Source organism: Anoplophora glabripennis, unplaced genomic scaffold (assembly GCF_000390285.2).
Source record: "Anoplophora glabripennis isolate ALB-LARVAE unplaced genomic scaffold, Agla_2.0 scaffold82, whole genome shotgun sequence".
Classification (NCBI taxonomy): domain Eukaryota; kingdom Metazoa; phylum Arthropoda; class Insecta; order Coleoptera; family Cerambycidae; genus Anoplophora; species Anoplophora glabripennis.
Window position 1 is genome coordinate 1,364,782 of NW_019416227.1, and position 13,278 is coordinate 1,378,059.

Genomic DNA, 13,278 nt, shown 5'->3' on the forward strand with positions numbered 1-13,278 from the left:
TTAAAATTGATAAAAATGAATTGCGCGTTATAAATTTGTGCCTTTTTTATAGATACAATCTTTTTTATACCACAAAAGTTCAAATTTTCAGACAGAGAATAATGTACGTTTATTATGAAGAACCTATTTTCCTACATTATTATCGCATTATCGTAGGTAACATAATGTCGTATTCGTAATAGATAAATGGTGATAAATGTCTTAACTTAATCAAAATTGAATGTTATCAGTTTTAGGGATAGTAGTACTTTTCATCACGACTTATGACCAAGAAAATACTCTCTTAGCTCAAACAAAACATATTATCTTTTTTGACGAGGTTAGATATAAATATTAATAAAAAATATTTCTTGGGTATTTCGGTTATAAAAAAGTGAGTTTTCACTTTACATGGTGATCGATTTAACTGGAGAAATGAGTTTTTCTGGGAAACGGCCGAGAAAAATAAATTATTTTAGAAATTATTTCATTTTTGCTTACTTTTAGTAGATGAAGATGTTAGGGCAGAAATACAGAAATTATCTTTACGACGCTAGGCATCGCGGCGCTTCAAAAATTTTTTTTTCCAGCAACATACATTTTTTAATATGTCACGATAAATATCCCTTAATTTTGAATATTTTTCCTATATAACATTTTTTTATGTTCCCATTATTTAAAAAGTTGTTGTCGATTCCCAAATCGTACTTTGTTAATAAGACACCATCATAAAACTGTATAAACTTTATTATTTTTTGAATAAATGCAAGCAAGCTAGGCAAAAAACAATATTTGTTTTCATATGACATATTCTCAATAAGAAGTGTCAAAATTTTGAAGGTTTTAATAATCCTTATAGAGTTTATAGAATTAATTTTTAAAGTGTTGTGATCGTTCATTAGTAGTAATTACTGAAAGGTGGCAGTAATAAAATATTTTCCCATGATGAAAAAGTGGATATGCTGTTAATTTTCGGAGAAGCCCAGAAAAATGCATTACGAACAGGAAGATTATACCCACTGAGATTTCCGAAAGAAATCTTCCAAATCATCAAATATTTAGCAAATTAAAAAATGTTCTCCGTCAGAATAAAAAATCATTTTTAGTTAACAGGGTGAGACAAAAAACAGTAACTGTTGAAAATGTGGCAATTATAATAAACTATTTCGAGGCTTCGAGAGAGTTAAATGTGGCATATAATGCAATTCAAAAAGTTTTTTACAGTGAACACGTTTTTTATTGTAAATAGAGCCATAGTTATTGATATATTGAATCAGTAAGAGCATTGAAAAAGATATATATCGCTGACTACGTCGTTGCAATAATAATAATTGTGAGATAGAGAAATTCATTAGAGAATTGCCCGTAACTTCTTAAAACGGGAACATAAAAAAAGTTATATAGGAAAAATATTCAAAATTTAGGAATCTTTATCGTGACATATTAAAAAATGTACGTTGCCGGAAAAAAATTTTTTGAAGCGCCGCGACGCCTAGCGTCATAATGATAATTCCTTTATTTTGACTCTACCTTCAAGTAAAAATAGTCAGAAATGCAATAGTTTCTAAAATAATTTATTTTTCTCAGCCGTTTCCCAGAAAAACTCATTTCTCCAGTTAAATCGATCACCCTGTACAGGGGTAGAAGTAATATGATTTATGTCTCATATTTTTTTATGTTCGATCACTCTCTAAATTGTTTGCATTCATTTCCCAATAGTTACTGTATTTAGGCCAGTCAAATTGTCAAAAATACCTCGTTTTCTTGCCAAAATTTCATTCAGTAAACAGAGACACGAACTACTTTACCCCAGGTCAATGTTAGATCTTCATTTTCAAAATGGCGTCCAACGTTCGCGAAAAACTTTTTTTTTTCATTAAAAAAAATTAAACGTTTTAGACAAAATTTATAGAACTTTTTATAATAAAAATTTTGAGCCCAGCCAGATGTCAATTGATAAACAAATGTATTAGTTATTAAAAAAAAAACGGCTAAAAATCGCATTTTTTTTTAAACTTCTACATCTTTAAATCGAAAAAATATTTTTGTTACTAAATTTTCAGAATATGTAATCTTTGGACAAGAGAATAAATGCGTTTTTGTAAAACTGGAAAATATTTGATGATTTTTGCAAAAATTGAGATTTCCGAAATAATAAATTTTTTCAAGTTTCAATAAATCATAAAGTAGTGCACTTACGTGATACATCTTGGGCTTAAAATTTTCTATAAGAGTTGAACTTTCCAGTGCAAATTGTGCGCTTGTAGCAAAATAATAATTGGAAATATGTATAGGAAAAATCTGCCAAACTTTGACTTCCTTTTTCGGATCGAAAAATTTAAATCTTTTCTTGTCGTTGGAATTTAATCGGAATGACATTATTGCCATTTAAAAGCTGGCATTTTTTCACGAATTTAGAAAAAAAACGTCCTACGAATAACTGGAGCCGAGATTTTTTTTTTTTTTTCAAAAAATCGCTATGACCTCATTTATTAATATGAAGGTCTGAAATTTACACATGTCGTAGTTGAATACATTTACTTCAATATAAAAAATAGTCCGTAATGATTGACCTTTTTTTTACAGTAAACTTAACTTTGCTGGGCCCCGTAAAATGTTTGCTCCGCTCAACACGTTGATGCACGTGGTGAGGGGGAGAAAGACTTGCACAGGAAAGTACATCTCTTACAATTAGAGAAAATGTCTTTTTTTCGAAAAACTCAAATATTTTGCAATTTTACAAAAATGCACTTATTCTCTACTTGCCAAGGACTACATTTTCGGCTGAGGTAAAGTAGTTCAGTCAATTCTACGGAATTTTTCCTAATTTGTACGTTTTTTCTGTTTACTGAACCAAATTTTGGCACGTAAAAATCTAATTTGATTGGACTAATTGTCGAAATTCGACATTACAGGAAAAAACCATCTGGACAGTTTAGGAAATACCTGTAGACAGGTAGCCTCCCTGGCTACGGCCCTGGTTTTTATGCAAAATGTTCATTGTTATACAGGGTGTCCCAGAAATAAGCGCCTAAATTTTAATAACGCATCTATTGCTACTTTTGCCCAACTCACATTTTCCTTCGGTATTTTGTACTCCCATTAAAATTGCGCTTTTTTTGTTATTAAATCAATTATTTCGATTTATGCCATTATTAGACAAATTCTGTTAAAAGTAAAAAAGTGCAATACATTTAATATTCACAGGGAAAGTTTTGAAGCTAAAATCACTGTATTTAGACATGGAAAATTGAAATGTGATTAGATATAGGTTACCCATTTTTTTGTATTGATATTACGAGATAATAAAAAATTAATTATCATCAATGTTTTAGTCTGTAATTAGTACTGTTTACATGTTCTTAGACCGAATCAAAAGTTTATCTAATTCCGAGCCGCAAATTTCCAGTTAACGCGCAATTGCCGGTGTCAAGGTTAACGAATGTTTAAAAAAAATTATTTACGTAACATAAAATATATATAACTCGAAATGCTTCCGATGTAAATTAAATAAAATTATTTAAATTCCCAGGAAAATTTATTTTCGATGAACAATGAAACTATTAACAAAGCTTTGAATGTAGTAATAAACATTTTTTTTTAAATATTACTTAAACGCTAAGGAAATGAGAAATAGCTTGATCGCAAGCTAAACAATGTCTTTGAAGGGTTTCGACCTCTTCTGGCTCAGCACTTCGGATACTGACAGCGTTCAAAATGTTGGGAGCGCTCATTCTCCCCACACATCTAAAATGCATAAATCGGAAATAAATCGCGCCAAATTCAGCAAAGAAATATTTTGATTAGTGCACAAAACTAGAAAATAAAATCCGGGAAGCGCCAAATAGTTACAATTACATAGACATTTTGTACAATTTACCTTAAAACCTGTTCAACATGAAAATCTTGTATGTCGATGTGAGTGGTGCTGTAATAAACCACTTGCAGGATGGGGCCTTTCCTGTCCCGCAGCAGCATGATTTTCTGGGTGTTCACCGATCCCTCTTGGATGGAGATCACAGAAGCTGTTAAAAAATTAATGCATGATGCGGAATAGTAGCATACAGCGTGTCTTGAATCGACCAGAATCTTCTACGAACAAAGACTAGGAAATCTATTTAAATTACTACATTACTCTTTTTATAAATTCAGTTTCAATCAATGGTTGGATAGATAAACAAAACATTGACATTGTTCTATCAAATTTCGTCGTGAACCTGATTTTTTTTTAGTAATTTTCGTACCCCTAGACAAGTAGTGTGACCTCAAACAACAGAGGGCGTTAATCGAAACACATGCACACTTGTGAACTGCGGTATGCATTGTTGTCAAATCTTATAATTTAAATTTAAAGGAAAGTTTATTAAATAGTAAATTTTAATAATACGTATGTCCCATTAAAAAAGGATTTCTATCGACAAAATTTTGGAATGGCTGTGGAGTCATCTCCGTCTCCAATATCATGTAATATATTTATAGAATACTTTGAAATCTACAATATTAAATAATTTAAACAAAAACATAATTTGGTAGATACTATGTTGATGATGTTTTTGAAATTTGAGCATGTAATTTTGATGATTGAAATGTTTTTTAGGCTACAGAAATGATAGGTTTCTAGGGTTTTTGGTAATGGCAAAGTTAAAAAAATTAAAATCATGAAGCAATTTACAAAAAAAAACTCAAAAATCAATTTATCTCGGAAACCGTTTATTTTATCGAAATAAATGAAGTGCCTTTTTTGGAATTAGTTTCTCTGAATTTTAAATCAGTTTTATGAAAAAAAAAAACAACTTATGCAAACATTAACGTTTCGTTGCTTTAACATAAAATTTTCCTACGACAGTAGGACATCATCATTTTTTCGTAAAAAAATGTCAGCTTTCAAATCGTAATAATGCCATTCTGATTAAATTTCAATGATAAGAAAAAGATCTACATTTTTAAACCCGGAAAAAGAAATCAGTTTCGGTAGATTTTTCGCATAGTTCCAATTATTTTGTAATACGCGCACAATTTGCACAGGAAAGTACAAGAGATAAAATCAATTTTTGAAAAAACTATCAAATATTTTGCAATTTTACAAAAATGCACTTATACTACATATTTTGAAAGTTTCCTAAAAAAATCTTTTTCGTTTTATAAGATATAGAAGTTTTAAGAAAATGCGATTTTTTTTGCAATAACTAATTAGTACATTTGTTTATCAATTGACATCGGGCTGGACTCAAAATTTTTGTTATAAAAAGTTGTACAATCTTGTCTAAGACATTATTTTCTAAAACATGTTTTTAATGAAAAAAAAACTGTTTTTTGCGAACTTTGAACGCAATTTTGAAAATTAAGCCCTAACATGCAGCTGGGGTAAAGTAGTTCATTTAATTCTACGGAATTTTTCCTAATTTTTACGTTTTGTTTACTGAACTAAATTTTGGCAAAAAAAAACGAATCAATTTCGACAATTTGACCGGCTATAAGTAAGTTTTTTCTTTTTTAACTCTCTTTTTGTTACTTAAAACAATGAAACAATGAAACGTCAACTATTTTATTTTCATGACCTAAAATCCAGAAAAAATCCTGAAATCTAAAGCTATTTTTAGTTTGACAGCATGCACCTGTAAAAATTTTGAAAAATATGTGCTGGGGACTGTCCATTTCTGGATAGATTGTAATAGTAAAAGACTGATCATGGAACCTCATCTGTAAAGTTAGAACCCAAAACATACATCTTGTTATTTCAATCTCCCTTAGATGACCCAAGAGATTAGAAATTCTCAAAACACCCTGTATAGCACCAGTTTAATATCTTACCTATGACCTCGTAGTAACAAAAGTGATTCCGAAAGATCTTGTTCCACTTGATGACTCTTTCCACTGTACCGGTAAATATGAACATTTTTTCACTTTCAGTGCTCTGAAAAATTATATCTAGGATGAATTAAACCATAATAAATAGTTGCCTATCACCTTTTTTAAACAGAATACAGTATTCAGATTAAAATTTTACTTATAAAGTTAAAAAATATATAGAATTTATTAGTAGTATAGTGATTTTTAGTAGTTTTTTGCCCCCATGGAACCTAGCTCGTGGACAACAGAGGCTGGTTAGAGAAGATTATATTTTATAAAAAAATAATTAGTTCCCAAATATATCTGATTCTTGAAATTTTCCGGTCGTTTTATGAAAATTTACTTCCACGTGTACTTACACCAAAAATCTTAAAATTAAAGTTGCTGCTACTGGCATTTTCAGGATTCTGCCTTGGAACAGCATTATGTCTACTGCCATCGTTAAATTCCACGACACTACCTGCCACCGATGACGCTGTAGATCTCGGTATGACACCCATGTTGTCCTAAACCGTTAATATAGTATCAAAAGCTGGATTTAGTTAATGCCCGATTTTTTCTTTGAGGTAAATTGAGAATAAGAAATTTATCCACTAATATCACAATAAAGTCAAAACACTACCTGTAGAGGCATTTCGGCCTCTGTGGTGGAAGTTGAGGATCTCATTCTAGGCTGGAATTATGAACAAATAATGTCCGAAAAGTTCCTTATAAATATTGAACTTACTTTGAAATTCGAAACCTCCGAAACAGCTCTATTCCTATCGATTTGATTCACAGCACTTTGTTTCTAATTAAAAAAAAAAAAACAATTAATCTAAGGCAAATATCTGAAATTGTGACTTACAGGTTTTGGTGCAACTTGTGGCTGGGGCGCAAAATGGTTTGAGTGTGTTGCTCCGATTACTGGACGAGTCTAAGTAGTCATATGTTTTCAAATTTTGTAAATTTTAATTATGTACATTTTACCTGCATTAACGGTGGCATAAGCGACACATTCCTTCTTACATCAGGATAATTTTCTGGCATAATGCACTGAACTCCCCTGAGTCGTTTTTGGATATTTGATTGACGGTCATCTGTTTGGAAATTCATATTGACTTAAATAATTTAGTTGAAACCTTACAGCAATTATTTGAAATGATAAATATAAAGTAATTTCTCTCAAATCACTTAAATATGTTGAAGCTTTTACATTTAGTTTTTCAAGAAAAACAGGGTAGATTAAAGGTTATGTTTCTTTTAAACAAATGAAAATCTTGATATCTCAAGGCATTCTAGCTATAAGTTATGGAAACTGTGTAAAAAATATAATTATATAAATACTTGTTAAACAAATTTTATTGCTTCTTATAAAAATAGGTACAGTCAAAATTTATGGAATCATTTCAAAAACGCTTTAAACACTACTCCGTCGTAACTATTTGAAAGTTTCATTTTTGTAAAAAAGATTCGTGATGCTAACTACTTAAATTATAAATAAATATGGTATGTTTTATGTGGCCTTTTCGCCAATATCGTCATCTTCGTCCTTTTCATCCAGCAATTCCTGGAAACACATATATGTTTATCATAAACGACCCGATATTGAATTTTATCATACCTGAAGCACATCTACTAGATTCTTAGACTCTTCTAGCATCTCCTTGCAAATCTTGTTCTCCTCTTGGAGAGCTTCGATGTCTTCTTTCAGCTTCTCATTTTCCTGCATGCTTCTATTCAATGATTCGCCTCTCGTTTCAGCAAGTTTACGCCAATAATCGGTACTAGGTTCATCAGACGTGAGATCTTCGGCAGTGATAACACATTCTCCTGTCTGAGTGCTTTTACTCTGCATTAATAACTTTCTGCGTTTCTCCAATCTGCTAAAATTAAAAGGAAGTTAGATTATTTAGAAATGTCGTTTACTTCACAACTTACACAGAAGCTTTAGCATCTTTAAGAATTTGTGGCCTTCCTACCAAATTTTCCTTATCTGTAGCGGCATGCTGTATAACTTTCATAGTTCTTCTACTATTTTTGGCATTATCCTGCAAAATTTGTTTGTTTAGTGGTGTTATAACCCCACTTATTTACAAACTTACCTGCTCCTCAGATTCTACTCTGATGATAACCTTTTTCTCTGTTTTCATCATAGCTGCTTCGTTTCCAAGGCTTTACAAGCACTATTGTGTTATTAATCAAGAGATAATGCACCAAATTTCTGTAATACAAAAATATTTCGCGGCTTTTCTTTATTTTGCTAAGGAAATCAGTTTATATTTATTCATTATTCAATCTACGTGCGACATCTACTGTAGGGTAGGAAACTTACAATAAATTAACTTTTATTCTAAGAGAAGAAATTCTCAACTCAAGTTTATGTACACATTTGAAAATACATGAAATTCAATTAAAAAATATTTATTTTATTGGTTTAACAGTAGGTAGTGGAAAACAAGTGAAAAGTTGACAGATCCAACACTAAGCTATAAAGCAGTGATTTTCTAAGTGTGATCTTCAAACGATTAGAAAATTGTATCTAATTTAAGATTTAAAAAATGGAAAATTTACGTAACATCGATGAAATTCCACTACCCTATCGCAACGTATTCATGGAATATCCCTGTTTTAATGCGGTACAATCACAAGTTTTGGACGATATTTTGTATACAGGTACGATACAATTATGTTTATATGCACTTAAAAATAACATTTTATACTACAGATAATTCTGTGGTCGTGTCTGGGCCGACAGGTTCGGGAAAAACGGCAATTTTCGAACTGGCCGTGATCAGATTGTTAATCCAGTATGAGAACATCGACGTGTCCCAGAAAATAAAAATCGTTTACAGTAAATACCCTTCTTGTCGAAGTTATTTCTGTATATACATCTAATACGTTTTTTTAGTTTGCCCTATAAAAGCGTTGTGCCACGAGAGGCTCTCAGACTGGCACAAGAAATTTTCCCCGTTCGGCTTGAATTGCGTGGCAGCCACAGGAGATTCCGACAACCTGGACTTCCAGCAGCTCACAAATCACAACTTAATCATCTCCACGCCGGAAAAATGGGATTCGTTAACGAGAAAGTGGAAAGATCACGAGAAACTCGTAAAGGTTGTAAAATTGTTCATGATCGACGAGGTTCATTTACTGAACGAAGAAAACAGGGGGTCAACCTTAGAAGTAATCGTATGTGTTGTTTTCAATGTCGTTTTTAGGTTGGATTAAAAGATTAAAAAAGTTTGGTTTGGTAGGTTTGTAGGATGAAGACAGTTGAGGATTCCATCGCTTATTCGGAGGACGAGAACGGCATTTTCAACCAAAAAGTGCGTTTTATCGCGCTGTCAGCCACTGTTCCTAACGTGGAGGATATCGCCCAGTGGATAGGCAAACCTTCGCACACAAAGTACTACAAGTAAGTCAATATTAATACTTTGTTTTTAAATCAATGCCGAAAATAATTTTTAATTGTGAATTAAGCTTCTTTTTAATCGCAAATTTGTACTAGGAGTTAAAGACTGATGTGGCAGAGGAGACGGTGTATTATTATTATATTTTCGGTTCATGTAGTTGTTTATTGTGTAGGTTTTCTGAGGAGATGCGACCTGTGAAATTAAAGAAGGTAGTTTACGGCTACAGCTTCAACTCCAAGACGACGTCGCCTTTTAAGTTCGACATATCTTTGAATTACAAGTTGCCGTCGCTCATAATGCAGTATTCGGAGGGAAAACCAACTCTAGTGAGTTAAATGGGTATTTTTTCGATTTAAAAAAAATTTCTCGTATTTCGATATCTTTGAGATTTCTGGGTTCCTCTTCTGATACACCTTGTACATTTTTATGTTCCTCGCAGATATTTTGCAGCACGAGAAAAAGCGTGGAGATGGCGGCCAATCATCTGCTTCACTCGCTGAAGATCCACCTCGACGAGGATCAGACGCGGAAGCTAACGAACGTCGCCAACCTCATCTCCGACACCAAAGCGAAGGCCACCATCAAGCACGGCGTCGGGTATCATCACGCAGGTAAGGAAAGGAAATCCTTATCCTTATTTTTATTTTTGTGTCCAGGTTGTCCCGCGAAGAAGCTATCCAGTTCGAATGGTTTATTCGGCTTTTTTTTCAGGAATGATCCCGGAGACCAGGCACGCCATCGAGAACCTCTTCCGCAACGGCGAACTGCCGGTGCTGGTGACCACCAGCACGCTGGCGATGGGGGTCAATCTGCCGGCACATCTCGTCGTCGTCAAGTCCACCAAGTGCTACGACGCGGGCGGCTTCCGGGACTACACCGAGACCGCCATCCACCAGATGATCGGGAGAGCGGGGAGGCCGCAGTTCGACACCTCCGCCACGGCGCTGATCCTCACCACCAACGAGGATAAGGTGAGTTTTTTAAGTTTTGTGAGAGTGACTTTTTTTTAAGCTTGTGAGAGTGACGTACGCTTCTTTTATCTCTTTCTGCAGCTTTCGTGTTACGTACAGTTTTGAAAAAACTGCTGGGTTCGAAATATTTGTGGTATTTTTTTTATTTAAATGCACATTTTTAACTTCTTCGAAATTAATTTCGAGTTATAGGTCAATTTTTATTATTAAGTTAAATAATTTTGTTCAACTTCAAAGAGTGATAGAGATTCCATTTTAATTAACTTGTTTTTTTATTATTTCATTTGGCTTGGTTCATTTATATAAAAAAATGTGGCAACAGGCACATCAGCCACATGACAAAATAAGTTTTATTACGCTTTTAACCAGCACAAATTAACTTAGAAAAGGAAAATCAAAATTTATTTTGAGATTATTATTATTGTTTAGTTCGTCGCGCCATCTATGTACTTTTATTTGTACATAACAAACCACTATTCATTTTCTACACTTAGATAGGTATCTATTAACGAGCCACCCTATATATTACAACTATCTTCTAATACCTTAAATATAGTCCAACCAAATTACACTTGGAGAAAAAAAATTGTTACCTGGACTTTTATAAGTGGAAATGGTAAAAGGGCTTATAATAAACCTAAAAAAAAATGCGTGTGCAGGAGCGGCGGAGGGTTGATTTGGGGGGTTGAAAAGTTATGAAAAATTGTATCATTGGGATTTCTGGCGAAAGTTGACGTCAAACAAAAAAGTATCTAATACAAAAGTTGTAGATCATGAAAAAATCTACAACTTTTGTAGAGGTCACTTTTTAACATAACCTCAAAATTTCCGAGAAAAATGCGAAAAACAGGTTTTTTCGTTTTTTATTTCTCATTTCCGCAAAAATAATTTAAATTAGACAAAACCTAGTGAAAATATACCTTTCTCTGTCTTAAATAACCTCAAATTTTTTTAGATAAAAAAATCAAGAAGTTTCTGAGATACTCATTTTTTCCGGCCTGAAACACTTTTTTTCAAAGAAAAATTTTACTTAAAAAAATCATCCTACAGAGTTCTTACCGGTGATAATTTTTTTTCGTTTTGACATGTACTTTTTACTGAAATAAAAAAATCTGCAATAATAGTTCAAAAACATGATCAAAAATGCAAAAAAAAAGTGACTTGTAACAATGAATTATTCAGTTATTGTTGATAATTTGTTTAAATTAAAAAACGTTCAAAATCTGATTACACCATTCAATTCTACGGAAAAAATTAAAAAAAACTGTGTCTCATTGTTTGACCCAAAACTTTATTTTTGTACAGTATTGCTATAAACATCTAAGTCGAATTACAAATGCACAAATGATTAAGTACCTCTGGATAATTTGAGATTTCAGCAATACAAAGTATTAACTGCAAAGTCTATTGTTGACGCGAAATCCGAAAACCCGAAATTTTGCAAAATCGTTTAATTTTTTTTCTGGCTTCATTTGAAAACTAATTTTAAATAAGTTGCATATTTACATTGCCACTTTTTTCGCTCTATACAATGATGTCAACATTTTTGCAATTCGACGTTACGTCTTCGAGGGGCCATCATCAGATTAATTTTTTTAAATATATCGCTGCTATTTTTATATCCAAATCTAGTCATTTTTAATTCTGTATTAGATGATATTACTATTGTAATCGCTTAAAAAGGTTTTTAGCTATCATTAAAAAAATTTCCTGAGCACGGCTCTGAACGCTTTCAAAATACCTATATCTATTGGAGGAGAGAGAGAGAGAGGAGAGAATAAAAGTCAATACAGCGCAAAATATCTAACATTTTTTTATTCCATAATTTAAAAAGTTGTACCTAATAAAAAAATAATATGAATTTATGAAATATTTTATTATTTCTAATTAGTATTGCTAACAGTAGTACAAAATTGTTGGATATTTTGTGCGGTATTGACTTTTATATTGTTATGACTTCATTCAATAGATATTTTGAAAGCGTTCAGAGCCGTACTCAGGAAAAATTTTAAATTATAGCTAAAACAAGCTAAAAACTTGCAAAATTTCGTTTTTTTTCCGTATATCTCCGGAACTAAGTACCCGGAATTTTGAAACTTTCTAAACAGCATAGGTATTACGTATAAAAAAAACACAACTATTTTCTAATCTGAGCCACCCCGTATCTCTTACCGTTTCCTAGATCCTAATGCTAACCCATCCTCATCTTGGACACACTGAATATCTATAAATTCATCAAAATTTTAAAAAAATAAGTACACTAATCGATCCTACGGAAAAAAAATTATTATTTATTTTATTTATTCACTATTCGACTTCATTATCTTTATAGCAATACTGTACAAAAATAGTTTTGGGTCAAACAATGACAGTTTTTTTTTTTATTTTTCTTCCGTAGAATTGAATGGTGTAATCAGTTTTTGAACGTTTTTTAATTTAAACAAATTATCAACAATTACTGAAAAATTCATTGCTGCAAATCACTTATTTTCTTTGCATTTTTGAGCATGTTTTTGAACTGTCATTACAAATTTTTTTATTTCACTAAAAAGTACATGTCAAAACGAAAAAAATGATCACCGGTAGAACTCTGTAGAATGATTTTTTTAAGTAGAATTTTTCCTTGAAAAAAAAGTGTTTCAGGCCGGAAAAAATGAATATCTCAGAAACTTCTTGATTTTTTTATTTAAACAAAATATGGTTATTTAAGACAGAGAAAGTTATACTTTCACCAAGTTTCGTCAAAATTAAATTATTTTTGCGGAAATGAGAAATAAAAACCAAAAAATCAGAAAAATAACTATTTTTCGCATTTTTCTCTTATATTTTGAGGTTATGTTAGAAAGTGACCTCTACAAAAGTTGTAGATTTTTGCGTGATCTACAACTTTTGTATTAGATACTTTTTTGTTTGACGTCAACTTTCTCCAGAAATCCCAATGATACAATTTTTCATAACTTTTCAACCGTCGTTCTCGTATATTATAAGCCCCTTTACCATTTCCACTTATAAAAGTCCAGGTAACAATTTTCTTTTTTTTTCCCTCTAAATGAGTTATTTTGATCGGTCTAATAGAGAAAATG

The 13,278-nt window shown here is 31.9% G+C and overlaps 2 protein-coding genes across 3 annotated transcripts; both read right to left on the reverse strand.

Moving 5' to 3' along the window:
• Nucleotides 1-3,590: 3,590 nt before the first annotated feature.
• On the reverse strand, nucleotides 3,591-6,924 carry LOC108903413. Its single transcript, XM_018705578.1, has 7 exons — nucleotides 6,799-6,924; nucleotides 6,557-6,619; nucleotides 6,452-6,502; nucleotides 6,189-6,335; nucleotides 5,791-5,893; nucleotides 3,860-4,004; nucleotides 3,591-3,726 (listed from the first exon to the last, which is right to left on the reverse strand). The coding sequence occupies exons 1-7, from the start codon at nucleotides 6,922-6,924 to the stop codon at nucleotides 3,591-3,593; spliced, it is 771 nt and encodes a 256-aa protein (XP_018561094.1).
• A 244-nt stretch (nucleotides 6,925-7,168) lies between these two features.
• On the reverse strand, nucleotides 7,169-8,092 carry LOC108903437 (geminin). Of its 2 annotated transcripts, none has more exons than XM_018705613.2 (4): nucleotides 7,914-8,092; nucleotides 7,750-7,859; nucleotides 7,433-7,691; nucleotides 7,169-7,378 (listed from the first exon to the last, which is right to left on the reverse strand). In XM_018705613.2, exons 1-4 carry the CDS (start codon nucleotides 7,962-7,964, stop codon nucleotides 7,325-7,327), a joined length of 474 nt encoding a protein of 157 aa, XP_018561129.1. In that variant the 5' UTR covers nucleotides 7,965-8,092; the 3' UTR covers nucleotides 7,169-7,324. The 2 variants fall into 2 exon arrangements, with proteins under 2 accessions (XP_018561129.1, XP_018561127.1); XM_018705611.2 differs by having other exon boundaries at nucleotides 7,433-7,694; nucleotides 7,914-8,089.
• Nucleotides 8,093-13,278: the final 5,186 nt, after the last annotated feature.